Source organism: Netta rufina, assembly GCF_964035555.1.
Source record: "Netta rufina genome assembly, chromosome: 17".
Lineage (NCBI taxonomy): Eukaryota > Metazoa > Chordata > Aves > Anseriformes > Anatidae > Netta > Netta rufina.
Genome location: NC_140141.1, coordinates 10,323,107 through 10,350,054, shown reverse-complemented (window position 1 = coordinate 10,350,054; position 26,948 = coordinate 10,323,107). Strand labels below are relative to the sequence as shown.

The following is a 26,948-nucleotide window of genomic DNA, read 5'->3' as shown; positions in this document are numbered from 1 at the left end:
ACCGGGTGCCCCGGGGGTCTGGGTGTCACCTCCCTCCCCCGCTGAGCTCCGGAGCCGGTGGGAGCAGCGAGCAGGGACGAGGACATCTCATCCCCCGCCGCCGAGACGCGCGTCCCCGTGCGGAGCATGGCGCGGCGCTGAGCTGCCGGCCCCGGCCATGGCGCGGCAGGGAGCGGGGGCCCTGCTGGCCTCCGGCACTTTGGGGTTCCCCCCCCAAAACCTGGCCCGCGTGGTGGTCTGGGAGTGGCTGAACGAGCACGGGCGCTGGCGGCCCTACTCGGCCGCCGTCTGCCACCACATCGAGAACGTGCTGAAGGAGGACGCCCGCGGCAGCGTGGTGCTGGGCCAGGTCGACGTCCAGCTGGCGCCCTACGTCATCGACCTGCAGTCCATGCACCAGTTCCGGCAGGACACGGGTAAGGGGAGGTGCTGGGATGGGCGGCCGGGGGTCTGCCGGGGCCGGATGGCAGGGGATGGGTCTGTCTGTCCCAGGGTATGTCCGTCTGTCCGTGTCCTCGCTTTGCTGCTTCATTCGCTCCTTCCTTCCGTTGTTCCATGCATGCGCCCACCCGTCCCAGCGTAGCACGGCGTATTTGTCCAGCATTCCATTCGGGTGTCTGTCTAGCCAGCCCTCCTGGTGTGTGTCTGTCATTCCATCCGTCCACCTGACTGACCATCTGTCCAGCCATCCGTCCGTCCGTCCGTCTGTCCGTCCATCCAGTTCTCCATCCATCCACCCATCCATCTCCATCATCTCCATCTCCATCTCCATCTCCATCTCCATCCATCCATCCATCCATCCATTTATCCGTCCATTCATCCAGTTCTCCACCCATCCATCCATCTGTCTGTCCGTCCGTCCGTCCGTCCGTCCATCCATCCATCCATCCATCCATCCATCCATCCATCCATCCACCCACCCACCGCCCCACCTGTCCATCTGTCCTTCCCCTCCCCATCCATCTGTCCGTCCCATTCCTCCTGTCCTCCCCTGTCCCCCCTGGGCCCACTCCTCACTCCCCATTCCCTTCCCCCCTGGAAAAGGCCCCACTTTGGGGGCTGGGGGGGAGCTGTGGCCACGTGCCACCCCCCCGGCTGGGCCACACAACCAGGACAGGCGTCCTCGGGGAAATCACGCCCCGTCCCGCGCCGCCTCCCGGCCCAAACCCCATTAACCGTGACCCACTAAACCAGCACGTGCTGGCTGCGCCCCAGGGGACTCACTGGGGACGAGTGATGGGGTCTGGGGGTGGTGTGGGACCCTTGTGGGTGTGCGCCCTGCTGAGTGATGCTCATCTGCAAGGTCCCCAAATGTCCCATTTCCTGGTGCTGGGTGCTCCTGGGGACACGTGCCTGTGCCGGGGTGGGTTTGGGGTGCAGCGTGCCACTGGAGTGGGTGCTGCAGGCTGTCCCCTGCTGAGGTGACAAGTCGGTGGTGCTCGAGGACATGAGGGGCCATGCTGGAGGTCCTGCTGGTGCCACTCCAGTGTGGGCTGGGAGGCTGGGGACCGGGGGGGAGCTTGGCACGGGGACAAAGCCATGGGTGTGGAATGAGGTGACCCCGTTCCGAGCAGCAGGGGCGTGCACCCACGGGACGTGGATACGGGGAGGCCGTGGGATGTGGGAGGTGGGGGCAAACACCAGTGGGATGCGGGACACGGATGTGAGCGGGACGTGGACGTGAGCCAGCAGTGGGGTTTGGGACGTGGACATGAATGGGCAGCGGGATGTAGGGCACGGCTGTGAGCGGGGTGCGGTGTGAGCAGGCAGAGGGTTTGGGGTGAGGACCCGAGCGGGTACGGGCTGCTCTCGGGGGGCTGCGGCAGCACGGACCCCCCCACGGGGCCATGGGCAGCGCTGCCTCAGCACCAGGCGGCAGCTGGGGCCAGGCGCTGCTGCCTGCCCGGCTGGTGATTAATGACCCTTATTAGAGTCGTTAATAGGGCTGGGCAAACGCTGCCGGCTGGGGATGGAGGCGCAGCGTGCTGTCTGAGCAGGGCACGGCGCGGCCAAGGTGCAGGGGCACGGGGCTGGGGGCTGTGACGTGCACCCTGTAGGTCTGGGCGAGCTGCGAGGCTGCTGCCGAGACCGTTTTGGCTGCAAATAAAAAGGGAGGGAGCAGAACTTGGCTTTGCACGGGGGCCGAGCCGAGGACAACGCCGTGACAGCAAGCCCTGGTTCCCAGCTGTCAGGAAACCCCTCCTGACCGGGAAATGTGTCCCCAGCCAGGGACGTGTGGGCTGAAGGGATGGAAAAAGGCGCTCGGGGTCGAGCAGCATCACCTTTCCCTCAGCCAGGACGTGGTGTGGGAGCGCAAACACCACCGTGACCACTCCACGAGTCCCCGGGGAGGGCTGTGCAGGCAGCAGCGCGCTGCAGACACCGCTATCGATCGCGCCCGGTGGCTGCGGGTGGTTGTCCTGCACCCTGCGGGGCTTCGTGCCCAAAATCCCTTTCCCCCAGGGGGGGTGGCTGGTGGGCTGGGAGCAGCCCAGGCGGGCGCTGAGCCCCGTGTCCCCGCAGGCACCATGCGCCCCGTGCGCAGGAACTTCTACGACCCGTCCTCGGCGCCGGGGAAGGGCATCGTGTGGGAGTGGGAGAACGACAACAGCTCGTGGACGCCCTACGACATGGACATCTGCATCACCATCCAGAACGCCTACGAGAAGCAGCACCCGTGGCTGGACCTCTCCTCCCTGGGCTTCTGCTACCTCATCTACTTCAGCAGCATGTCGCAGATGAACCGGCAGACGCAGCGCAAGCGCCGCCTGCGGCGCCGCATGGACCTGGCCTACCCGCTCACCATGGGCTCCATCCCCAAATCCCAGTCGTGGCCGGTGGGCGCCAGCACGGGGCAGCCCTGCTCGTGCCAGCAGTGCCTGCTGGTCAACAGCACCCGCGCCGCCTCCAACGCCATCCTGGCCTCGCAGCGCCGCAAGCTCTACCCCGGCGGCGCGGGGACGCTGCCCGTGCGGCAGAGCAGCACCTTCGCCGGTGGCACACTGTGGCCGGCGGGGACGGGGACGGCGGCGGGCGGCGTGGCCAAGGGGGAGACGCCGAGGGCGCCCGCCGGGGCTTTTGGGCGCAGCCAGAGCGCGCCCAGCGGTGCGCAGCTGCCCGGCCTCAATAATCTCAACCGGCCCGGCACGCAGCGGGGGGCCGGCGTCAGCGCCCGCGCCGCGGTGCCCCCGGGGTAAGCTGGGGATGGGGAGGGTGGCCCCGGGAAGGGGACGTGTGTGGTGTGGCTGTGGATGCTGGGTGGGGTGGCACAGGGTGGCGGCACGGCAGAGGGGAGGGGAGGTGGCGTGGGATGTGTTGTTGCCTCGTGGAACAGCGCCAGTTGTCACCGCTCGGTCACCGTGTCACCGCCAGGCGTGGGGACGTGGTGGCACATCCTTGTTCCACGGTGCCCATGCCCAGGGCTGTGGAGATTTGTGCTGTGCCGTGCCGTGCCCCTCCATGCCACTCCATGCCATGCTGTCCCACTCCATGCCACGCTGTGCCGTGCCACTTTGGCTGGAGGAGATGTGGTGCCAGCTCCCAGGGTGGTTGCGTCCCCACTGTCCAGCGTGGGGTCTGTCACCCCGGAGTGTCCCTGTGCCACCAAGCAGGGCTGTGGGGGACTCGTGGTTATGGCACCGCAGCCTGGTGTCCCCTGTGCCGAGGGAATGTCACCAAGGCCAGCAGCACGATGGCCAAGTCCCCATGGCCGTATCCCTCTGTGGGTTGGCCAGGGGTCCCCGCGGGGCTCTGGGCACGGGGCTGTCACCAGCCAAGGGACAGCAGGGGACAGTGGATGGATTCTGGGAGCCGGGAACCAGCCCGGATCCAGACCCCAGCTATTCGGTGGGAGCTGCCAGGAGGGGAGCGAGCACCCAGGGCTGGCACTGAGCCCTGGTGGGGGGACAAGGGGAAGGAAATCCTGTCCCATCCCTCCCCGCCTCCTGCCACCACGGGCTGGGAGGTGCAGCGGGACAGCTCTGTGCAGTGACGGTGACAGCGCGCCGGGTGCCACCTCCGCTCTGGGGTGCGTGCCGTGGGAACACCTGCTGGCCCCCGCCCCGCGGATGTGCCTGTCCCCTGGGACTGGGGTGCAGAACAAGCACTGTGGGGCTCCGTGGGGCAGCTGGGGGGCATTGCCCAGCGCGGGGACATCCCTCTGTGTGTCCCCCACTGCCTGTGACCGCAGCCCACAGCCGGCTGGGGCAGGGGACGTGGCGGTGAGGTTGGGGACAGGGGGGGCACGCAGGGTCGCCGAGCCCCCACCGTGTTTCCTTCCTCTGCTGACGCGCTGCTTTCGCTTCCGTGTGCTGGGCCAAGCCGTCCCCGTCCCTGTCCCCGTGCCAGCACGCAGCCCCTGTCCTGCGCGGCCCCATGGACAGGTAGGAGGGGACGAGGAGCGCCGAGGCCACCGCTGTCCCCTGTAGCCTTGGCTCTGCCGCGGTGTGGCTGAGGGTGGGTTTGGAGACGACGGGGACACCGCAGGTGGGGGCAGGCACGGTTATAGGATGGCCCAGGGTGTCCGGGGGGGGCAGAGAGGGGACAGATCCTGCCCGGGGCTGGGGTCTTGTGCCTACGTTGTGGCCACAGGGTTGGATGTGGGGACATGGGGGTCAAGGGGGGGATCACACCCAGCTGGTCACGTTTGGGAGCGGGAGAGGTGGCCGGGAGGGCACTAACAGCACCGCTGCGGTGTGGGGGGCTCTCCCCACGCCCCCCCAGCCACCAGCAGCCACCCTGGGGCAGGACAGCGTCCACCCACCCATGGGCACAGCCGCCTCCACCTCCGCCACGAGCCCCCAGGGCGCACCGAGCGCACAGGGACGTGCACAGAGGATGCACGCATGGGCGCACGCAGGCACAGCGGCACCCCCACGGCCACGTGTGCCACCCCCCTTTCTCCCTTAGGTGCGTGTCACCCCAACGGTGCCACCGAGAGGGCAGGGCCAGGGGACATCTCTCCACGGGGGTCACGGGTTCCTGTGGCTTCTCCAGCAATCTCCGAGGCCACCACTGCCACTGTGGGAGCTGTTGGGGACGAGGAGCACCCACCCGCAGCCCCTGCTGGGTGCCAGCAGGGTGCCCGGCGTGGGGGCGGTGCCCGGTGTCCTCTCCTTGGGGCTGGCACCCTCTGGGGCAGCAGGGAGGACACACACCGTTGGGTCCCCAGAGGTGGTCACACCGCAGCAGGTCACATCCCCTTGTGCCACAGCAGTGTCCCCAGGGTGCCAGCGAGGCTGGCGAGGGGACACCCTGCCCCACACCCCACCCTGGGGACGTGCCACGTGCCGGGGGGACAGCGCCAGCCCCGCTGAGCCCCTTCCCTCCCCTCTCTGCGCAGGGTGCCAGCCCTCCCGGTCAAGAACCTGAACGGCACCGGCCCCGTCCATCCCGCCCTGGCAGGTAACAGGGGGTTGGGGATGCCACCACGAGCACCCAAGGGTGCTCCAGGGGGGTGGGCCAGGGATGGGGGGGCCATGGCCGTGCAGACAGCGTTGCCTGTCCCCTCGCAGGGATGACGGGCATCCTGATGTGCGCCGCCGGGCTGCCCGTCTGCCTGACCCGCGCACCCAAACCCATCCTGCACCCGCCGCCCGTCAGCAAGAGCGACATCAAGCCCGTGCCCGGGGTCAGCGGCATCTGCAGGAAAACCAAGAAGAAGCACCTCAAAAAGAGTAAGGAGCTGCCGGCGATCCCTTAAACGGGGAGAGGGGGGCAAGGTGGGCAGGCTCTGACCGGCATCTCCCCACCCATGGCAGGCAAGAACCCGGAGGACGTGGTGCGGCGCTACATCCAGAAGGTGAAGACCCCCCCGGATGAGGTGAGTAGGGGCGGGTTGGCACGTCGGGAGGGCAAGGGATGGGTAGGGAGGGTGACAACCGTGCCCCCCACCCCGTCCCAGGACTGCACCATCTGCATGGAGCGTCTCATCACCTCCTCGGGCTACGAGGGCGTCCTGAGCCACCGCGGCATCAAGCCCGAGCTGGTGGGCAAGCTGGGCAAGTGCGGGCACATGTACCACCTGCTGTGCCTCGTGGCCATGTACAACAACGGCAACAAGGTGAGACCCGCCTGGGGACACCGTGGGGGCCGTGTCACCCGCTCTGGGTGGGTGGCGCAGTGCTGGGCACCCATGGGTCCCCATGCCCACCCCGTGCGCCCCCGCAGGACGGCAGCTTGCAGTGCCCCACCTGCAAGGCCATCTACGGGGAGAAGACGGGCACGCAGCCCCCTGGGAAGATGGAGTTTCACCTCATCCCCCATTCCCTCCCGGGTTACACCGACTCCAAAACCATCCGGATCGTCTACGACATCCCCACCGGCATCCAGGTAAGCTGCCCACGTCCCCCAGGACCCCCATCCCGGTGTCCCCATGCCGCCCACTTACCCCTCTGCCGTCCCACCAGGGTCCGGAGCACCCCAACCCCGGCAAGAAGTTCACGGCGCGCGGCTTCCCGCGGCACTGCTACCTGCCCGACAACGAGAAGGGCAGGAAGGTGAGCGTCCCCAAATCCCCGGGGGTGGCGTGGGTGCCGGGGTGGGGATGTGCCCGCGTGGGTATGGTCCCAGGGGTCAGCCCCGCACGTCCTTGGGGTGCCTGTGCCGGAGGGGAGGGACGCAGCGGTGGCCGTGCCGCAGGTGCTGAAGCTGCTGATCGTGGCCTGGGACCGGCGGCTCATCTTCACCATCGGCACCTCCAACACCACGGGCGAGTCGGACACGGTGGTGTGGAACGAGATCCACCACAAGACCGAGTTCGGCTCCAACCTGACGGGTCACGGCTACCCCGACCCCAACTACCTGGACAACGTCCTGGCCGAGCTGCTGGCCCAGGGCGTCTCCGAGGCCACCCTGAAGGACTGAGGCCGGGGCGAGGGGCTCCCCGCCACCCCCTCGGCCCCACGCCTCCGTCCCCGCCACCCGCGCCGCTTCGCCGCCGACGCCGCAGCCCTGCCGGGTGGGCTCACCCCCCTCCGGTGCCACCCGCCGCGCGTCCCCGTCCCCATCCCGGCTGGCCACCAGCGCGGCGGGCTGGTGCTTTGCGCCGCGTCCACCCGTGGCCCCTTCGCGCGTGAGCCGCCACCGCCGCGTGCCGCCTGTGCCACCCGCCGCCGCCCCACGGAGCCGTGTCCAAGCCGGTGCCATGTGTACGTCTCGGTGTTACTCAATACACGCCACGCCGTGTCCCGCTGCGTCCCCGCACCGCGCGCCCTCGCGCCCGTGCCGTGCCGGGGACGGGGTGCTGGGTGGCACCGCCGCGGGGGGGTGTTTGTCACCCGGGGGGTGTCGCGGAGGGTGAGGTTTGGAGATGTGCCATGGGGACACGGGGCTGTGGTGGGAATCTGCATGTGTGTGCACACGCGTGTGGGTGCATGATGTGTGTGCGCGCATGTGTGCGTGCGTGATGCACGTGTGCGCGCTCGTGTTCCTGCATGCCGTGTGCGTGCACACGTGTGCTGCGTGTTTGTGCACACCCATGCGCTCACAGCCACGCAAACGTGCACACGCGCTCTTCCACGCGTGCCCGCACCCCCGTGGAGATCTCGCCCCCCCGTCCCCCCGAGATCACAGCAGCATTGCCACTCGTGTTCCATGCACCGCAGCCCACGCGTGGCCCCTGCAGCCCTTGCACACCCAGCCGTGCACCCCGCGGCCTCCTGCGTGTCCGTGGGACGCCCCCGCTGCGCTGTCCCCGCGTCCACGGGGGCAGCGCAACGGAGGAAGGCGGCGAGGACTACAACTCCCAGCATGCCTTGCGGCGCAGGGCGGGGCTGGCCGGGCCCCGGCGGCGCAGGGCATGCTGGGGGCTGTAGTCCCAGCCGGCGGTGCGGTGCCGCCACCCTTTAAGTGGCGGGCGGCGGGGGCGCGTCCGTGTCCGTGTCCGTGGGCGGGCTCGCGGCGCCGTGGCGGCGAGCGAAGGCCTCGTGGGCGATGTCCAGGTCCCGCAGCACCTCCTGCAGCCGCCCCCACGCGGCTCCTCCTGCGGCACCGGCAGCGTCAGCGCCCACCCGCGACCCCCGGCCCCCACTCGCGACCCACGCACCCACCCGTGCGCGCGTCCGACTGCGGGCTGCGAGCGCGCGGCCCCGCGTGCGTGTGCCCGCGGGTGTTTGCTGTCCCCTAGCGGAGGAGACACCCGTGGGTGCGCACACGCGTGGGTGTGCACGCGCGCCCGTGCGTATTTACGCGCGCCTTGCTGGGGTGGGGGTCCCCGCGCGTCCCCCGTGCGCCCCTACCTCCCTGCCCCGCCTGGGGGGGCTTCATCGCCGCGCCGCCCTCGGGCTCCCCCTCTGCTGCCTCCCTGCAAGACAAGGACCCTGAGCCATGCCGGGGGGGCACCCATGGGTGCTGGGCACCCCGCAGAGCCCCCCCCCTCCCCGCCTCACCGCAGCCGTGCCCCCGCTGCCCGGAGGTGCCCGTAGAGGCTCTGCGCCGCCGCCGCGGGGTCCAGGGGGTCGCTCCACTCGCCCATGGCCACGGCACCGTGGGTCCTGCTGCAGCCGGGTGCTGCCCAGGAGGATCTGGGTGGGTGGGGGGGTCCTGCTGGGGACCCCCCCCTACACCCACACACCCCACCCATAGGTCCCCAGCCTTACCGGTGCGGGCAGGCTGCAGGCAGCAGGACCAGCGGGTGGCACGGAAGGCGCCGGGGTGGCAAGTGGACAGCATGGTGTGGTTGGTGCTGCTGGCCTGCCGCAGCGCCCACAGCCACTGCCACAGCTCCTGCGCACCCTGCGGGGACACGGGGTGGGGGTGGCACCCAGCGGGTGTCCCCCCCCGAGGTGCCAGAGGTCACGGTTCCACCCCGCAGCGTCCCCAAAGGGGTGGCACCGCGGGGACAGCAAGTGGCGGTTTGATGGCAGAGGGGTCCGGGTTGGAGATGGGGGGGAGGTGGCACTGTGGGGGCAGGGATGGATCCCCAGTGGTCCCAGTATGGACAGGGATGGTTTCCCAGTACACCCAGTACAGACAGGGTTGGTACCACAGTGATCCCAGTATAGACAGGGCTGGTATCCCTATGGCCCTAAATATAGTTAGAGGTGGAATCCCAGTGACCCCAGTACAAATATCATTGGGTACCCCAGTGACCCCAGTACAACTGGAGTGATCCCAGTAGGGATATAGCTGGATACCCCAGTGACCCCAGTACAATAAGAGCTGATAGTCCAGTGACCCCAGTACGGATACAGCTGGATACCCTACTGATCCCAGCACAGGTTGGGCAGGCACCCCAGTGACCCCAGTACAACCAGGGTAGGATACCCCAGTGTTCCCATACAACCGAGGCTGGCACCCCACTGTTCCCAGTACAACCAGTAGAGCTGCATTTGGGACTGGGACTATTCCCACCACCCCCAGGCTCTGCTTGCCTCCCCCTGGGCTGTTTGCTGGTGTCCTGGGCGGGGGCACCCGAGGGTGCTGGGCTTGGAGGGGGGTGTCCCCAGTGTCCCAAGGGTGCGGGGTGGGTGCCCCCACCTTGCACTGGATGTAGGTGGTGCGGAGCTGCCCGGCGCCGTCCTGCGCCACGACCTGCATGACGTGGGGCTGCGGGAAGGTGCCCTCGTCCACGCGCTCCACTGCCCGCATCTGCGCCACGGGGATGCGGCAACGCGCCTGGGGACCCTAAAACGGGATGGGTCACTGCGCCCACGGCACTGACACCCACCAGTGGGGTTGTGGGGATGGTCGTGGGCAGCACCCACCTGCCCCTCGGGGGTCTTGGAGTAGGACAGAGCCTCGGCGCTGAGCCAGAAGTACCTCTTCTTGAAGGCGAAGCAGGGCAGCAGCGAGGAGGGCTCCTCGGCCTCGCGCACGTGCAGGAAGCCCTCCTTGATGGTGGCCGTGGGGCACAGAGGTGCCACCAGCACCGGCTCCTCGCCCGCTGCGGCCGTGGCATTGAGGTGGGGGCATCACCTCAGGGTGCCACCGCCTCGCCCAGCCCGAGGAAACCCCAAAACCGGAGCCTGAATTCCCCCCTTAAATGGGGAAGCACCCCCCGGGGTCCTGGGGGTTTTTGTAGGGTTTGGTGCCACCCTCACCCCCCGGTACCACGCGGGGGGTGCCTGGTGTGCCCCGGGTGCTCACCGTGGGTGCCGTCCACCTCCACCAGGCTGTCCAGGAAGGTTTTGACGCGGGTGATGCTGGGCAGCAGCACGGCGTGCAGCGGGGCCATCCAGGGCTCCTTGCCCAGCTGCAGCCCCAGGTTGCCGATGCTCTGCAGCGCCTGCCCCGCGCGGGAAGGGCTCACGCTGCCGGGTCCCGTCCCCAGCACCCGGCGCTTGTCCCCCCCACTATGTCCTGTCCCCCGTGGGAGTGGGAATTGGGGGAGGAAAATGGGAAAGTGGGGCGGCACGGGGTGGTGGGACCCAAGCAGGCAGCGCTGCCCCGTGCTCGGTGCATGGTGACAAGTGGGGTGGGTCATGGCATGTGGCATGGGGACAGGAATGGCTCTGCCCTCCCTGCGGTCCCTGTCCCTCCCTGCGGTCCCTGTCCCCTTATGGGAAACCTTTCCCTCCCCTGGGTCTCCCTGCCTCTCTGGGGTCCCCTTCCCTCAGTGGCATCCCCGTTGCCCCCGAGGTCCCTGTCCCTTCTGGGTGTCCCCATCCCTCCTGGGTGTCCCCGTCCCTCCCTGATGTCCCCATCCCGGGGCTCCCCGCACCTTGGCGAGCAGCAGGAGCGTGCGGCCGGTGCGCGGGTCGGCGTGCTGCTCCCGCAGGCCGAAGAGTTTGGGGGTGAGGACGGCGGGGGCGAAGAAGCGGAGGAAGAGGAAGCCGCTGATGGAGAAGTAGCGCACCTCCTGCCGGGGCAGGGGGACAGAGCTCGGGGCTCGGCCACCTCCTGGCACTTTGTGGCCCCCCCTTGGCCCCGCCGTGGCCCCCACCTCGTGCTGCTCCGAGGGGAACTGCTCCTCCACCCGCCTGCGGAGCTGCTTGAAGGCCGCCCTCATGAGCGGGGGACACTTCTCCACCGAGCCCACAATGGCATCGACCGTGTCCCCCAGGTAGCCCTGCAGCAGCCCCAGGCTGCTCTCCCGCACCTGCGCCTCCGACAGGGACCCCTTGAAGGAAATCCTCCTGCGGGGACACCGCCGGCTCGCCACCGGGACGCCCGCTGCAGGGGGTGGTCCCCATGCTACAGGGGGACAGCAGGACGGGGACGTGTCCCCGCACTCGCCTGCCGCGGCTCAGCTCCATCTTGCAGGGGTCCAGCTCCACGTACTTCTTCTCCTCGAAGACGCGGTTCACCACGGGCTTCAGGACCTCGTGCAGGTAGGGCAGCCCCACCACCTGGTGGGACACGAGCCACCCTCCTTGTCCCCGAGCTGTCCCCGGCGCCGTGCCCGTGTCCCGACGTCCCCCTCCCTTGCTCACCTTCATGAACATCTCCACGGACTTGGAGGCCAGCGAGTTGGAGCGGAACAGGGTGTTGGGGTCCGCTGGGAGACAGCAGGACAGTCCCGTGACCTCCTTGGTGGCCCCGCTCTGCCTCCCAAAAGGGGGTTTTTGGGGAGGGGGCAGCCAGCCCCCAGCACTTACTGGTCCTGGCCAGCTCGCGGGCGATGAGGTGGTCCAGGAAGGGCACGGCCAGCCCCTGCGCCAGGAAGATCTTCACCAGCTTGGTGGCCACGTCCTGCCGGCTCTCCCCCGAGCTCACCTCCTCCAGGACGGCCAGGGCCGTGCCGGCCGGGGGCTGCGGGGAGGGCAGGGTGAGCAGGGGGCCGCCACAAGGCTTGGGGGGACACAAGCGTGTCCCCACCCCGCGGCACCCACCTGGCCCGGGCAGCGGATGGGCTCTGTGAGGAGCTGGATGAGGGGCTGGTAGCAGTGTGGGGGCAGCACCTGCTCCTCCACCAGCCTCACCGCCAGCCGCAGGGACCCCAGGCGTCCCCTGCAACGACACCACGAAGGGAGAGGCTGGGACAGATCCTGACACCCCCCCCCCGGCACCCTCATGCCTCTCGTGCTCACCCCGGCTCCTCGGCGCTGCTGGCGAAGGGCAGGAGCTGGAACCAGCCCTTGGTGGCACCCGGGGTGCCCACGGGGAGCTCGACCTGGGTTTTTGGGAGGAAAGCTGAGCCAAAGGGGGGGCGCACACCGTGGCACCGGTGTCCCCTGTGCCCCCCGAGGCCCTCACCCGTCCCAGGAAGTCGTTCTTGCCCACCATGTCCCAGTCCCACACCTCCACGCTCAGCACGGCGTCCCCCAGCTCGCCCTCCGCCAGCTCGAACTCCAGCACCTCGTCCCAGCGCGGGAAGCGGGTTTTCTTAATCACCTGCGGGGACAGGGCCGGTGGCGGCAGGGGACGAGGTCCCCACGGGATCCCCCAGCCTTTGGGGACGTCCCCCCACGGTGTCACCACGCTGCCACCCGGACTCACGGCCGTCTCCTGCGTGTGCCTGCAGCACGACACCCGGGCGAAGGGGTCCGAGGTGCCCGAGGGGTCCCGGGGGGCCAGGTCCCTGCGGGAGGGTGGGGGTGCAGTGAGGTGGCAGGATGGCACCACGGGGGGTGCTGGCACCCTGTCCCTGGGTGAGGGGGGGGCAGGTGGCCCAGCGGGGGACGCTGCTGTCCCTCCTGGCTGTCCCCGTGGCCATCCCGTTGCCTTGGTAGCCGCTTCGGTAGCCATGGCAGCGGGATGCTGCTCCTGCCTCTGCCAGCTGCCTGCGGGCGCGCACAGCCACACGTGTGCACACGCGTGTGAACGCACACACACACACGTGTGAACACACACGCACACACGTGTGCACACGCAGACTGCCACCCCAAACCCAGCAGCCCCGTCTGAGCCCACCCCGACGCCACCCGCAGCCTTCGGGGCGTGCCTCAGTTTCCCCCCAGCTTGCAGCCAGCGGGGAGAGACGCGGCGCGTCCCCTCGTCTGTCCCACGGGATGTGCCACCACCATCCTCACCACTCCACCCACGTTCACGGCTCCGCCGACCCCCACCAGCCCAAAATGAGACCCCGGTGTGGGCGCAGCCCCCTCCCCAGCACCCCTGGGTGCCGCTACCTGGCCCCGATGAGGTGGCAGCGCAGCACCCGCGGGTGGCCCTGCTCGGGCACCTGCACCTCCAGCTGGATCTCGCCCTGCACCTCCTCGTCGGGGTCCACGGGCGCCAGGCTGAGCCAGCCGTCGATGCCTGCTGAGGGGGACGGGGTGGGCACCAGCAGCACGGGGACGGCCCCTCTGGGCCCCCCCAAAAAAATCCCCGAACCCCCCGGCTCACCCCGCGGCTCAGCCGAGATCTGCTGGTGGCTGAGCGACACCTTGCCGATCACATCGTCGTGCCTGCGAGGGGGACACCGATGGGGACGGCCACCCTCGGGTGGCAGAGCCTCAATGCCACCCCCTGGACCCCCCCCCCACGACCCCGTTGCCCCCCTACCCGATGGTGTCTTCGTCCAGCACGTAGATGGTGAGGCTGCGGAAGCCGCGGGGCAGGCGCAGGGTGTACTCCTCACCCCAAAAAGGGTTCAGGCTCTTCCACACCGTGGCCGTCCTGCGGGTGCGGGACCCCCGTGGGCACGTGGAGGGGAAGGAGGGGGTGCGCCCACCCCCCCCACAAAGTCCCCGTGTCCCCTCTCCGAGCGGGGCACGCTCCCCTACCTGGCCACCACCTCGTTGTCCACCTTGACCACGCAGTAGGGATCGCTGGAGCCGGAGCTGGGGGTGGGAAGGGGACGGGGGACGGGGGTCAGCACCCCAGGGTGCTGCTGGGGGGGGTGTCCTCAGCCGGACCCCACAGCTGGCACCCTCCACGGGGTCGGCACTCTGAGCTTTGGGGCCCCCGGGGCCACCCCGAGCCGCTTGTCCCCATGTCCCCAGGTGTCGGTGCCGGTGGTGGCACCGAGCCCTGAGTTTCTGTAGCAACCTGGGCTCGGGGCTGGGGCGGTGTCAGGGTGACACGGTGACACGGTGACACGGTGACTCCCGCTTTTCCCTGGCCCAGGGCCCTCCCGGCCTTAACCCTTTTCCAGCGGGGCGGAAAAGCAGCGCCCGTGCCCCAGGACCAGGGGACGAGGGACGGATCCTGCCTCTTCCTCCCCGGTGGGTGCCCCGCACCCTCCCGGCTGGGTGCTGGGGGTGTGGGGCAATGCTGGGGCCCCCCCAATTCCCGAACCCCCCTCTCCCGAGCCCCCCACCCCGGGGCAATACTCAGCCAGGAGCCGGACCCCAAAGGAGGTGCCCCCAGCCCCAAAGACGGGACGGTCCTGGTGGGGACCCCCTCGCTTTGTGCCCTGAGATGGGGGCACCCCAAAAGGTCCCTGGGGGGGCTGCGCATCCCAAGAGCGCTACCACAGCCCTGGGGGAGCACCCCGAGCCCCCCTTGCTGGGGGGGGGGGCAGCAAAAGGGGTGGGGGGCTGAGGGAAACCCCCCCATGAGGGAAACGGATCCCTGGCAGCACGGGGGGGCGAGCGGGGAGCCCCAAAACCGGGGGGAGAGCAGAGCCCACCCTATTCCACGTCCCCTTGGGGTGGGGGGGCTGAGACCCCCCCGGCGGCACTCACACGTCCTTGGCGGGCAGATCCTTCCCCTCCAGCACCCGGCAGCGCAGCGAGGTGCTCTTGGCCATGCTGGCATGGCACCTAGGGGTCCATGGGGGGGGGCTGCAAGGTTTGGGGGGGGTGGGCAGCGAGGCCCTGCTTCCTCCTCCTCCTCTTCTTCCTCCTCCTCCTCCTCCTCCTCCTCCTCCTCCTCCTCGCTGCGTCCTTCCTCGGTTTGTTTTCCTCCGTGCCGGAGCGAGCAGGAGGCAGCGAGCCGGAGCGCGCGGGCGAGCTCGGGTGGGCTGGCCCCGTGCCCACGGACACGGCGGCACAGCCCGGGGGGGGCGTGGGGGGGGCTCACCGGGGACCCCCCCCCTCTCCCCACGCCCACCCGCCCGTGTCACCCGCATGGCCAAAGCCATCCTAAGCCCCGCGCCTAGCAGCGGGGAAACTGAGGCACGTCCCCTGCGCCCGGTGACCCCCACCCGGACCCTTTGGGTGCCCCCCCCCCCCCCCTCCAGGGGGGGTAATTTCGGTCCTGTCACAGCCGGGAGCCGTCAGGGACTGTCCCCAGGTTTTTTGGGGGCTGTCCCCGTACGTGGTGGGTGTCCCCCCACCCCTCGTGTCCCCGGGCAGCAGCTGGGTGTGGGGGGGTGATCCCTGGGGGGCACCGGGGGGGGCTGCGTGCCATGCCCAGGAGTCAGGGGGGGTCACTTTGTGGGTGCTGTGTCCCCAGGGTGGCACTCACTGCCACCAGAGGGGTTCCCATATGGACACTGGGTCCCTGGCATGGCACTGCTGGGGGTGCCACCTTGTGACTTTGTGGGTGCTGTGTCCCCAGGGTGGCACTGCTGGGGGGTGCCACTTTGTGGGTGCTGTGTTCCTGGTGTGCCACTACCAGGGGGTGTCACCTTGTTGCTTTGTGGGTGCCCTGCCCCCGGGGTGGCACTGCCAGGGGGGTCACCTTGTCATTTTCTGGGTGCTGTGTCCCTGAGGTGCCACTACTGGGGGGTGTCACTTTGTGGGGGAGTGTCCCCGCCAGGGGGTGACCCCATATGGACAGTGTCACCTTGTCGTTTTGTGGGTGCTGTGTCCCTGGGGTGTCACTTTGTGGGTGCTGTATACCTGGGGTGCCACTATCGGGGTGTCACCTTGTCACTTTGTGGGTGCTGTGTCCCTGAGGTGGCACTGCCAGGGGGTGTCACCTTGTCACTTTGTGGGTGCTGTGTCCCCGGGGTGCCACTACCAGGGGCTGTCCCCTTGTCACACGCTGTGCCCCGGGGGGTTCCACCACCCTTGGCTGCCTCTTCCTGGCCCTGTCACGGTGCCAGCAGCCGGGGCCGTGTTTAGCTTGGCGCTGTCCCGGGGCTGTGTTTACCGTCAGACCCGTTCCGGGAGGGAGGAAGGGCCGGCCCCAACCCCAACCCCAACCCCAACCCCAACCCCATCCCCGACCCCAACCCCGTCCCCGTCCCCCCCCCCTCAGCGCCAAGCGCAGGCCTCGGGGCCCGGCCTCCAGCCGCGGCCCTGCCCCGCAGCCCCCGCCCCGCACGGGGCGGTCCGGGCCCTCCTCCAGCAGCCGTGCGGAGGGAGGAGGAGGCCGGCCGGGGGCTGCCAGCGGCCCGGTTCCCTCCGTAGAGGCCGGGGAGGCCGCGCCCAGCCCGGTTGGGGCCTGCGGGGCCTCCCCGGGGCGGGCGCCGCCGCCGCCATGAAGCCGAGCGCAGGTGAGGGCAGGGCCGGGCACGGGGCTCGGGGCTCCCGGGGGATGGAGCCCAGAGCCTGGAGCTCGGGGGAGGGCTGAGGGTGAAGGGAGGGGAGCAGGGAACCGGGAACCGGGTTCTGACGGCGCTGGTGCCGCCCCCGTTGCCCAGAGGAGCCCGTGCTGCTGGCCGAGCTGAAGCCGGGGCGGCCGCAGCAGTCGGACTGGAAGTCGAGCTGCGAGACGTGGAGCGTGGCCTTCTCCCCCGACGGCGCCTGGTTCGCCTGGTCGCAGGGCCACTGCCTGGTCAAGCTGATCCCCTGGCCGCTGGAGGAGGCCGAGCTGTGAGTAAGAGGGTGTGGGGGGCACACACCGCCTTGGAGGACGCGGTGCCAGCCCGCTCTGCCCCCCTTTTCCCTTCTCCTCCCCGCAGCTGCAGAGCCTCGGAGCGCAAGGGCCACGGCGGCGGCAAGGCGGAGGTGCGGAGCCGAGGGGGAGCCAAGGAGAAGACGCTGGAGTGCGGCCAGATCGTCTGGGGCCTGGCCTTCAGCGCCTGGCCGGCGGCGGGGGGCCCCGACGCTGCCGCGGGGTTGTCCTGCCTGGTGCTGGCCACGGGGCTCAACGACGGGCAGATCAAAGTCTGGGAGGTGCAGACAGGTGAGCGGTGCTCCGTGGCACCGGGGATGTGGCAGCAACGAGTTCAGGCTGCTCTCTCTGCCCTTCCTGCTCCCTGGCTCTGTCCTTCCCTAAATATTTCCCAAGGGTGAGCAGGACAGGCGCTGACAGGGCTGATACGGCTGCTCCCCGCAGGACACCTTCTCTTCAGCCTCCTGGGGCACCAGGACGTCGTCAGGGACCTGAGCTTCGCTCCCAATGGAAGCCTCATCCTGGTGTCGGCGTCACGGGACAGGACCTTGCGTGTCTGGGACCTCAGCAAAGATGGTAGGAACAAGCAGGGGTGCCCCCGGTGCTAGGTCAGCCCTACCCCAGGCTGTGCTTTGCTGTGGGCGAGGAGAGGGCAGGAGCACAGCTTGGAAGGGGAGATGGTGGGAGGGGATCTCTGGGGACGGTGTTTGAGGCAGAAGGGGGGGTCCTGGGACAGAGCAGAGCCATCTCCTCCCAGCTGGGACCTGGGGACTGCAGGAAGGTGCTGCAGATAGAGAGTTTGGGATGGGCACAAGGAAATTCCCCCACCCCACATGCGTTTTCCTCCTTAGGAGTGGGGCTGAGACAGCAGGCGGGGCAGGGCCTGTCCCCGGTGACTCAGCTCTGTCTCTGATGACTCCCGTGTCTGTTGTCCCCAGGGCGGCAGGTCCAGGTGCTGACGGGCCACATGCAGTGGGTTTATTGCTGCTCCATCTCTCCTGACTGCAGCATGCTCTGCTCGGCTGCCGGAGAGAAGTCGGTGAGTCCCCAAGGGTGGGAGCCGGTCCCACGGAGTGCCACGCTCCCCCTGCCCCCTTTACGTGAGAAGTCCCCGTGTGGGAAGGGGCAGGTGAGAGCCAGCCTCGTTCCTTGGACTTCCCAGCACCAACGTGCCCCACACCGTGCTGGGTGAGGATCCGGGGTGGGCACAGGAATGCTGTTGACCGCCGAGGCGTTGGGGTGTGGTGGGGAGAGATGGTTGGGGAGGTATTTGGGTGCTTTCTGTTATCACAGCTGTTTCAGCCACCCTTGCTGGCTTCGTCTCCTCTGCTGGGCTCTCCGTGCTGTCCTGGGTCCGTGTGACAGCGCGGGGAGCCTCGGCCTCAGCCCCCACCCCGTGCCCCGCAGGCGCTGCTGTGGAGCATGCGGTCCTACACGCTCATCCGGAGGCTGGAGGGGCACCAGAGCAGCGTGGTGTCCTGCGACTTCTCGCCGGACTCAGCGCTCCTCGTCACCGCCTCCTACGACACCTGCGTCATCATGTGGGACCCCTACACGGGGGAGCAGCTGAGGACGCTGCGGTACGGAGCTGGGGGGGACAAAGGGGGCCACAGGAACGGGGTAGAGAGGTGTCGGGGGGGGTTTGGTGGGGCTGAACGAGGCCTGGGGCTCAGGCTGAGCGTGTTTTTCCCCTCGCAGCCACGTCCCCCTGCACTCGGCGCTGGATTACAGCAGCGACGTCCACACCAGCTCCCTGCGGTCGGTCTGCTTCTCCCCAGAGGGCCTCTACCTGGCCACGGTGGCGGACGACAGGTGAGTTAATACCCCTCCTCGGGGTCTTTCCGGAGGGAAGGAGGGTCCTAAGAGGACGTTTCAGAAGTTCAGGGCGTCCCAGCAGGGAGCAGACTTTGCGTGGCAAAGACACCAACGCGTTCAGAGCCCTGGTTGTGCGAGGAGATGGCAAGGTCAAGGCGCTGTCACCTCCCTGAGCAATGAACCAGGGCCTGTGTCCCCTTGCAGTGCTCCTCAGTGCTGTCACCTGCTCTGTCCCCATCTGGCTCAGCTCTGCAGGGCACAGTGCTCCTGCCCTGCTGTAACACTTCGGGGAGGCTCTAAATCCACGGGATAAAGCCCTGCTCCCAACTTGTGTGCGTTCAGGTGGCCCCGGAGGCTTCGTTTCAGCTGCAGGCACCGCCTGACGTTGTGTCACCTCCCTGTCTCCTTAGGCTCCTGAGGATCTGGGCGCTGGAGCTGCGATCCCCGGTGGCGTTTGCTCCCATGACCAACGGGCTGTGCTGCATGTACTTTCCCCACGGTGGCTTCATTGCCACAGGGTGCGTATATCTGCTGCGGGGAGCTCCAGGACAAACCAGCCCAAGGGTGCAGGCTGGTTTTCCAGTTTGGGGAGTGAATGTGATATTCGCTCGGGATATTTGGGGATATTAACTCTCTCTCTGCGCCGTGCTGGGGCGGTGGATGCTCACTCAGGGCCTTTTCGGGTCTCGTTGCAGGACCAGAGATGGCCACGTCCAGTTCTGGACGGCTCCAAGAGTCCTCTCGTCGCTCAAGCACTTGTGCCGCAAAGCCCTGCGCACCTTCCTGACGACGTACCAGGTCCTTGCACTCCCCATTCCCAGGAAGCTGAAGGAGTTCCTCACCTACCGGACCTTCTGAGGGACCAGAGGCACGCAGGCGAGAGCCCCCTGCCTCGCGGCGGGGCTGGCCTGGCTCACAGAGCACCGCCAGTTTGTCGTGCTGGTTGGTGAGCCGTGGGGCGGAAGGATTGTTACTCCCCTCGTTTTGGGGCTGTCTGTGAACGTGGAGATATTTTTTTTTTTTTGGTGTAATAATACTAGAACCCAGCAAAAAAAAAAAAAAAAAAAAAAAAGCATGCAGAGGGCACGGGGCACAGTACAACGTGGGGACAGCTCTGGTGACCCCACAGGGGACACGAGTCCCCCTGTCCCCCTGCTATCTGCAGGCTTTGGGTCAGGTGCTTTTGCTTCCAAGTGCAATGTTGTGGGTTGAGGATTAGCAGCTGCGGGCCGAGCAGAGCGTTTGGCGGTGTGAAACGGGGGCCACAACCAGCCCCCCCACCGGCCCTGACGGGCCCAGCCCGTACTTCAGCTGCCGGAGGGCCGCGGGCTCTGCCGTTCCCGTGGTCTGGGCATGAGCTGGACGAACCTGAGCCGGTTTCTGCGGGCTGGGTGACAGCGCTGACGGAATAAAAGATGGTTGATTCCTCACTTCTTCCCTCGTGGCTCGTAGAGGTGAACTGGGGCTGCCAGGCGGGGGCCCGGGGAGCAGCCCCTCCTGCTGCTGCAGCTCTGGGTAAGTCAGAGCCGCTCGCTGGGCTCTGGAGAGGAGCAGATGGTCAGTGGTGGGCGCCGGGGAGGATGAGTCCTCGTGGTTAGCTGTGAAAGCAGAACGTGGCTTCGCCTAGCCCCCTGCTTTCGCTCCTCGGTTGCTTTTTCCGCCCCCACGCCAGCCCCTAGGACTTGGCGCTCGAACAGCTCGCCCGCAGTGTGTGCCTGGTGTGCAGCCTTGCCGCGCACGCAGCAGTCTCATGGACGCCTCTCGCTCCAGCTGAGCTGGTGGCTGCAGGGACAGCACGTGCTTGGTGCCCTCCTGCGTGCAGGAGCCCTGGGCTGACCCCAGCTGGTGGAGGAGAAGACGGGGAACATCTCCTCCAAGCAGTTCCCTGCAGTGTTTTCCTTTGCGAGCAGCTAAACCCCGAAAGCTGTCGTTTCCCAAAGACTTCCAGGAAAATATATGACCTACAAACTGCCAGGGCTCTACTTTTCAGCCTGTGAGCAGCTGGGGCAGCTCATCCCTGCACGGAGGGCCCCAGGAGTGCTGCAGGCAGGTGCCAGCAGCCCGTGTGGGTGCACCACGGCTGCTACGTGGGCCGGCGGCAGCGCAGTTAAGCTCTGCTGAGCTCCCCAAGGTCGGCAGGGTTGTGCTTTGAGCTCTTCCCCTCGGCCAAAGAACATCAGAGCTGCGCTGCTGAGGGCTGCAGGCACCAAAGCCTCGGAGAAGCCGGAGCTGCCACCGGGGCCTTTGCAATGGGACGCAGGCAGGGGGTGAGGCTCGATCACCTCCCTTCAGCCGCGGCTGTAGGGGAGAAAAAAGAAAACAACCACACAACCTGCTTGGCTTTAGAGATGTTTGCATTTCCCGGTGAAGCGTATAAAAACAGGCTGCTCTGGCACGCCCCAGGTGGGGGCCCAGGGCGTGCAAAGAGGAACCACGAAGCCGCACGGAGCTGCCAACGGGCGCCTCGGCTTTCTGCTCAGGACACCCTGCAGGCCAGGATGCTCGCAGCCACCACGCCAGGCTCAGGCTTCGGCCACGATCAGGTCCCTGGTGACTTGGAAAGCCGCGACGAGGGAGCTCAGCTGAACCTTCTCGCTCGTGCCTGCAGCCAGCCGGTACCTGCGGCAGGAGGCAGGGGGAGATGAAATGCTTGCAGCAGCACCAGCGCCCCGACGGAGCAAGCCAAGAGCAGGCAGACTCACTCGATGTCTGCCATCTTGATCAGCAGCTGGATGCGGACCGAGGGTGGGAAATCGACTGCGGGAAGAAGGAGGTGGTGTGAGTTCGGGTGTTTTTTTGGGGCGGCCAGCCAGGAGCCGGCCCCGCAGACCTCTACCTCTGTGCACAAACAGGTGGATCTCGGTCAGGATGTCCTGCAGGGCCAAGCCCTTCAGCGTCTTCAGCTCGGTGATTTCTGAGATGGCAGCGAGTGAAGGGGATCCTTACACACATTCCCTGCAGGATCCAACAACCCCGATGGGAGCGGGACCCTCCCCAGCGAGCGGCATGAAGCCAGCCCCACCCCAGCCGGAGCAGGAGGGTGGGAACCCGTGGCAAAAAAAAAAGGAGGATTTATGGCAACGGGGATAAAACCCAAGGCAGAAGGAAAAGGATACTGCGATAGGCGGTGGAGAAGTCCTGGTTGAGCATCCAGTCGAGGATGTTGGCGATGTCGGACTTGAGGGGATGCCCCGTGCAGGTGTAGACGTTCTCCTCCGTCACCTTCCCGAAGGCCATGGCGGTGCTCTGAGGAAGAGGAGGTGGAGGAGGGACGAAGAGCTCCCAGTTTGCAGGGCCCACCGAGGTGCCAGCTTACACGAGGCGCCAGCGCCCGCAGCCACGCTCAGTACCTGCAGGATGTTCAGGGCTCGGCGCATGTCGCCGCTCGAGAGGGTCACCAGCGCCTTCATCCCGTCCTCGCTCACATCCACCCTGCAAGGCGAGATGGGGGCTGCAGCGGGACCGGCTCAGCACCCCCGTGGTCTCCAGCCCCTGCGGCAGGAGCAGGGGGAAAGGGGGTGAGTGGCAGAGCCCCCCCGGCTCACCCCTCCTCCTGTATGACGTGCTGCAGCCGGGGCACCATCAGCTCCGGGGTGAGGGGCCCGAAGCGGAATCGGGTGCAGCGGGACTGCAGCGCGGGGATGATCTTGGAGAGGTAGTTGCAGATGAGGCAGAAGCGGGTGTTTTCGGTGAACTTCTCGATCACTGCAAGGAAGGAGAGGAGCTGGATGGAGCCCCCGCAGCCTTGTACAACGGGGAAGGCTCAAAGGGTGCTGCCAAGCCCCCCCTGGGTGCCCCTCACCTCGCCTCAGGGCGTTCTGAGCGTCCTGGGTCATGGCATCGGCTTCATCCAGGATGACGAGCTTGAAGCCTTTCCTGAGACGGGGCAGAAAGGGATGGATCTGGTCCCAAACCCCCTTTCAGGAGCAGCCAGACTGGGGCTGGAGGTGCCTCCTCTTAGCACGGCCCCCAGGAACGCTCCCAGCTCCCAAATCCCCACAGCCCACCCCAAAACCACCCCCCGAGGCATGGAGAAGCCTACTTGAAGATGGTCCTGGTGCTGGCGAAGCTCAGGATGGGCCCCCTGACGATGTCGATTCCCCGGTCGTCCGAGGCGTTCAGCTGGAGGGACAGAGGTAGCAGCGGGGGTGCAGGGCTCTCCCTCTCGCCCCAAAGCTGGATGCCCCCCCCAGGATTCCCCCCTCCTTTACCTCCAGCACCATGGAGCTGAACTCTCGATCCCGGTAGAGCTGCCGGGCACACGCCAGGATGGTGGAGGTCTTGCCGGTGCCGGGGGGGCCATAGAGGAGGAGGTGGGGCAGCCGGTCCTCGCTGATGAACCGCTGGACTGGGGAGGGGGCGCAGGGGGGTGGGTGAGGGGGGGGGTTCTGGGGATGGACTGAGCGCGGTGTGCGGCCACAGCATCCCTGGGGGGTACTGGGGGGGGTGGGGGGGAGAATGGGGGGTGCTGGGGGGAATGGTGGGTGCTGGGGGGAATGGGAAGGTGGGTGGGGGATGAGGGGGTGGTGGGAGGGTGCTGGAGGGAATGAAGGGGTTCTGGGGGGATCTGGGGGGAATTGGGAGGGGCTGGGGGGAATAAGGAGAACGGGGGGTGCTGGGGGGGTTATTTGGGGGTGGTGGTGGGGTGCTGGGAGGGGTTGGGGGTGCTGGTAGGAGGGTGCTGGGGGGAATGGGGGGTGCTGGGAGGGTGCTGGGGGGAATGGGGGGGTTGCTGGTGGGGGTGCTGGGGGAATGGGGGTTGCTGGGGGGTGGTGGTGAGGTGCTGGGAGGGGTTGGGGGTGCTGGTAGGAGGGTGCTGGTGAGGATGGGGGTGCTGGTGGGGACGGGGGGATACAGGGGGTGCTGGTGGGAGGGTGCTGTTGGGGTTGGGGGGTATTGGGGGTGCTGTTGGGGATTGGGGAGTACTGGGGGTGCTGTTGGGGCCGGGGGGGTACTGGGGGTGCTGGTGTCCCCCCGCTACTCACTGGTGCTGAGGATGTCCCGGTGCGACACCAGCTCGGAGAGCTCCCTCGGCCGGTACTTCTCCACCCTGCGGGGGGCAGCGGGGATCAACCCGGTGCCCCGACCCCCCCATATCCCCTCCACACACCCCCCGGCCCCCCCAAAACCCCTCAAAACCCCCCCAAAAACCCCGTCCCCAAGCCCGCCGCCCGCCCTCACCAGGGCAGGTTCCTCCCGCCCGCCGCCGCCATCTTCCCCGCGGCGCCTCGCGAGAGCGGGGCCTGGGGGGGGCCGCACATGGGGCCGGGGGGGTCGGGGACAGGGACAGGGACAGGGCTGGGGACAGGGACAAGGACAGGGACACGGCCCCGGGGGTCGCTGCTGGGGGGCTGCCCCCCGCTGCTGGGTATCTAGAGGGGTTGGGGAAGGCCCCTCCTCACCCCCCCCCTCCAGTCGGCAGCACCCATGGGTGCCAGGGGCCGGCTGTGGGGTGGGGTGGGGGCTACTGGGGGGTGGTTTGGGGTCCAGGGGGCTTAAACCCGGCTGGATCGGCCGTAGGGGGTGCCAGGATGGGCCCCCCTCAGCTCCTGGGGCTGCCTGGCCCCCATGTCTGTGGGGTGGGGGGCCATGGGGAACAGCCTAACGCAGCCGGTGGGGTGCTCGGGTGGCGTTTTGGGGTGGATGGGGGAGGAAAAGGAGATGTTCTGGTGGGGGGAGACCGGGTTTCAAGAAGGCAACCCACCCGCAGAAGCGCTGGGGTGTGTATTGAGGGGCAAAAATATACCAGGGACATCTTGTTGCCCCCCAAGGAAGAGCTCCAGGTCTAATCCTATAGAAAACCCCAAACGCGCATGGGTTGGTAGCTGGACATGGGGTGTGAAATGTGGAGCTGGTGTTCACCTGGGGGGCTTCTGGCCCTTCAAACCCCAATTTTCCAGGCATTCACCCCCCTGGCCCTACTAACACTACACGTGCAGCCCAGGCTGAGCCCTGGAGGGGGCAGGCACAGTTTGCTGCGGGGGGCAAAGCTTGCAGCCCCCCCGTGGTATTTCCCTATTTCCCCACCATATTTCTCGTGGGTGACCTCAGCTGTGGGCTGACGGGATCAGATCCACAATCCGTACCCATATTTTTCAATTTATTTTTCAATTGACCGCTGCCCCCCTGGCTCCCCAAGGACGCTGCTTTGGGAAGGGAACCAGGGGGTGAGGGTCCCGGGGGGATTCCGGGGGGGCAGCGGGGATGGAGCTGGTGCCAATAGGGTCCGGGCTCGCAGGGGGGCAGGAAAAGGGGACACAGGTGAGCACGAGGTGCGTTGGGATGAGCGGGTCCTGCTGGGAGCGACTCCTGGTTAAGAAATGAAGCGGTTGGGGTTGCCGAGTAACAACGCTCACATCTCGCCCGTTTACGAAATCCAGACACCGATCGAGAAGGAAATGAATAATTCAAGCTGTCCGAGGCCGTGCCATGGGAAAACACGCCTCACCCCTGGTCCCAGGCCTGCTTTTACCTGGGGAAACCTGGTGTGGGGTGTGCCGGGGCGGCTCGGCACCTGCTTACCTTTTTGCCTCCCTGCATTTTATTTTATTTCTATTTTATTCCTATTTTATTTCTATTTTATTCATATTTTATTCTTATTTTGTTATGTATTGTATTGTATTTTCTTCTTTCCTTCTTTCTTTTCTTCTTTCCTTCTTCGCTCTTTCCTTCTTTATTTTATTACTTACTTTATTCTTCCTTATTTTATTCCACTTTATTATTTTATTTTTTATAGGACATCTACCAGGACTGTGGGTAATTTCCTGCTCTGGAAGCCACCGAAATGACGGTGGAAGGAAGGGCAGTGGGTGCAGAGGGGCGTTTAGAGCCCCATGGGACCTTCCCGTCCTCCCCTCCCTTGCGTTTGGTGCTGGGAGCACAGAAGTGGCCATGCTGCTAGTGGGATTGTTTTAGGAAAAAAACATCTGCTGCTGCAAACCGTTTTGGTTATCGAAAGGCGTGTCTAACCACAGAAGCCATCGGGAGAGAAAATTTCAGCAGGGTTTATTTTTTTTTAACCCGTGCCCCGTAAATGCCAGGAATTGTGCTGCAGTTTGAGCTCGGGCGGTATTTACGTCTCTGGCTGTCGCTGCCTTCAGAGGCTGCCCGCAGCCGGGGGAAAGATCCCCTATTCCCAGAGGGAAACCCCCCAGAGCTGCTGGAGGCTGCCCCGAGCCAGGATTTGGGGGGGGGTCTGGGGAAGCTCATGGCTTTTCCTCCCAGCATGGGCTTTGGGGCGCTTTGCAGACCGCTCTCCTTCGCCCTGCTCTGGCCCAAACGCTTTGGCAAGAAGGGAACGGCTCCGTCCCTTTTGGGTGAGATATCCCGGCACCTCGTGGTGCCAAATATCCAGAATATCTGCCCCAGGGTGGTGCAGCTCTGCCCGTGTTTCTGGTGTGCTCGCCCAGCTCATGAAAGAGCTGATCCATAGGATGTGTGCCCACCTGTAGGGTCTCCTGGACAGCCCCGTACGTCCGAGCTGCGGTGCTGGGGAGTTCTGTTTGCATCGCTCCCATCTCAAGGTTCCCATAAAATCCCTCCGACCCGTTTATTGCCACCCTTAAAGGCAGAATTGCTGCTTGCAAGGGACCAGCTCGCCCATGAGGAGGAGGAAGGGGGATGCGTGTGCTCATCCCAGCATGGGCTCCTTGGGTGAGCGTCTAAATTAAAGCTTCTCCTTGAACAAAGTGCCGACCAGCCCATTTCAGACCTCGTAACCTTCATCCTAACTCCTGCTCGGAGTGGCAGCAGGTGTAATTGCTGCACAGAGCCCCTTGGGGTTAGCTTTGTGCTCCCCACAGACTGGAGACGTCAGGCGCGGGTACCCCAGAAAGTGAAATACGTACCCGGAAAGTGAAAGCCCTGTGCAGGTGAATTATTTTGAATTGATTCTGCTCAGATTTGGGCCAAATCCCCTCCACGCCCCCCCCCACCTCCCCTCCAGGAGGGCAGGAGCCCTGGGGTGCCTCTCCCCCTGCCCCATCCCGCAGCACAGACCCCCCTGTGGCACCCATCTCCTTGGGCTTTTGGGGGTGCGCATCCCCTGCACTCTGAAACGGGACCCCCTTTCAGAAACGGGACCCCCCCGCTGTGCCAGGGCCCCCACTGCAGCAATATCTCCCCCCTTGTTGCAGCAGGACCCCCCCATTGCAGTAGGACCCCCCCCATTGTATTAGGGCCCCCAGTATGGGAGGAGCTCCCAGTGCACCTGTGCCCCCATGGCACCATAGCCCCCAATTGCGCTGTGCCCCCCCTTTAGACCGTGCCCCCCCCTTTACATTACAGCCCACCCTTAGGCTATGCCCCCCCCCATTGCACCATGACCCCCTCCTTTAGATTATGCCCCCCCTCCCTTTGTAACACAGCCCCCTCTTGCCCCACGGCCCCCCATGGCACTGCAGCCCCCGTTGCACCGTGCCCCCTGCATTACACCATGCCCCCCCCCTTTCACAAAATCCTATAAACATTAAGGTTGGAAAAGCCCTCCAAGAAGGGTCCGCCCACCCCCCTACTACCAATATCACCCACTGGTGGTCCCCTCCTTGCACCTTGCCCCCCCCACTGCACTGTGCTCTCCCATT

At 66.7% G+C, this 26,948-nt stretch overlaps 4 protein-coding genes across 4 annotated transcripts; 2 read left to right on the top strand and 2 right to left on the bottom strand.

Annotated features, from left to right (window-relative positions):
• Positions 1 to 157: 157 nt before the first annotated feature.
• Positions 158 to 6,864, top strand: DTX1 (deltex E3 ubiquitin ligase 1; the record flags this gene model as incomplete). The annotated part of the gene is made up of 9 exons (XM_084297051.1): positions 158 to 416; positions 2,524 to 3,193; positions 5,342 to 5,403; positions 5,514 to 5,675; positions 5,760 to 5,821; positions 5,903 to 6,061; positions 6,169 to 6,330; positions 6,408 to 6,497; positions 6,640 to 6,864. The coding sequence occupies 9 exons, from the start codon at positions 158 to 160 to the stop codon at positions 6,862 to 6,864; spliced, it is 1,851 nt and encodes a 616-aa protein (XP_084153177.1).
• An 871-nt stretch (positions 6,865 to 7,735) lies between these two features.
• On the bottom strand, positions 7,736 to 14,575 carry RASAL1 (RAS protein activator like 1; the record flags this gene model as incomplete). Its single annotated transcript, XM_084297435.1, has 20 exons — positions 7,736 to 8,121; positions 8,388 to 8,508; positions 8,598 to 8,768; positions 9,478 to 9,615; positions 9,705 to 9,883; positions 10,087 to 10,225; positions 10,661 to 10,798; positions 10,883 to 11,075; positions 11,176 to 11,288; positions 11,373 to 11,437; positions 11,538 to 11,691; positions 11,772 to 11,889; positions 11,970 to 12,052; positions 12,136 to 12,273; positions 12,379 to 12,460; positions 13,011 to 13,140; positions 13,228 to 13,289; positions 13,387 to 13,500; positions 13,608 to 13,664; positions 14,511 to 14,575. 20 exons carry the CDS (start codon positions 14,573 to 14,575, stop codon positions 7,736 to 7,738), a joined length of 2,646 nt encoding a protein of 881 aa, XP_084153561.1.
• A 1,479-nt stretch (positions 14,576 to 16,054) lies between these two features.
• Positions 16,055 to 19,532, top strand: WSB2 (WD repeat and SOCS box containing 2). The gene is made up of 9 exons (XM_084297204.1): positions 16,055 to 16,210; positions 16,358 to 16,529; positions 16,619 to 16,842; positions 16,996 to 17,127; positions 17,490 to 17,590; positions 17,959 to 18,131; positions 18,250 to 18,363; positions 18,777 to 18,884; positions 19,062 to 19,532. The coding sequence occupies exons 1-9, from the start codon at positions 16,195 to 16,197 to the stop codon at positions 19,222 to 19,224; spliced, it is 1,203 nt and encodes a 400-aa protein (XP_084153330.1). The 5' UTR covers positions 16,055 to 16,194; the 3' UTR covers positions 19,225 to 19,532.
• A 1,170-nt stretch (positions 19,533 to 20,702) lies between these two features.
• On the bottom strand, positions 20,703 to 23,593 carry RFC5 (replication factor C subunit 5). Its single transcript, XM_084297265.1, has 11 exons — positions 23,548 to 23,593; positions 23,352 to 23,416; positions 22,578 to 22,714; positions 22,409 to 22,488; positions 22,169 to 22,242; positions 21,912 to 22,071; positions 21,717 to 21,798; positions 21,483 to 21,612; positions 21,203 to 21,280; positions 21,069 to 21,123; positions 20,703 to 20,985 (listed from the first exon to the last, which is right to left on the bottom strand). Exons 1-11 carry the CDS (start codon positions 23,577 to 23,579, stop codon positions 20,889 to 20,891), a joined length of 990 nt encoding a protein of 329 aa, XP_084153391.1. The 5' UTR covers positions 23,580 to 23,593; the 3' UTR covers positions 20,703 to 20,888.
• Positions 23,594 to 26,948: the final 3,355 nt, after the last annotated feature.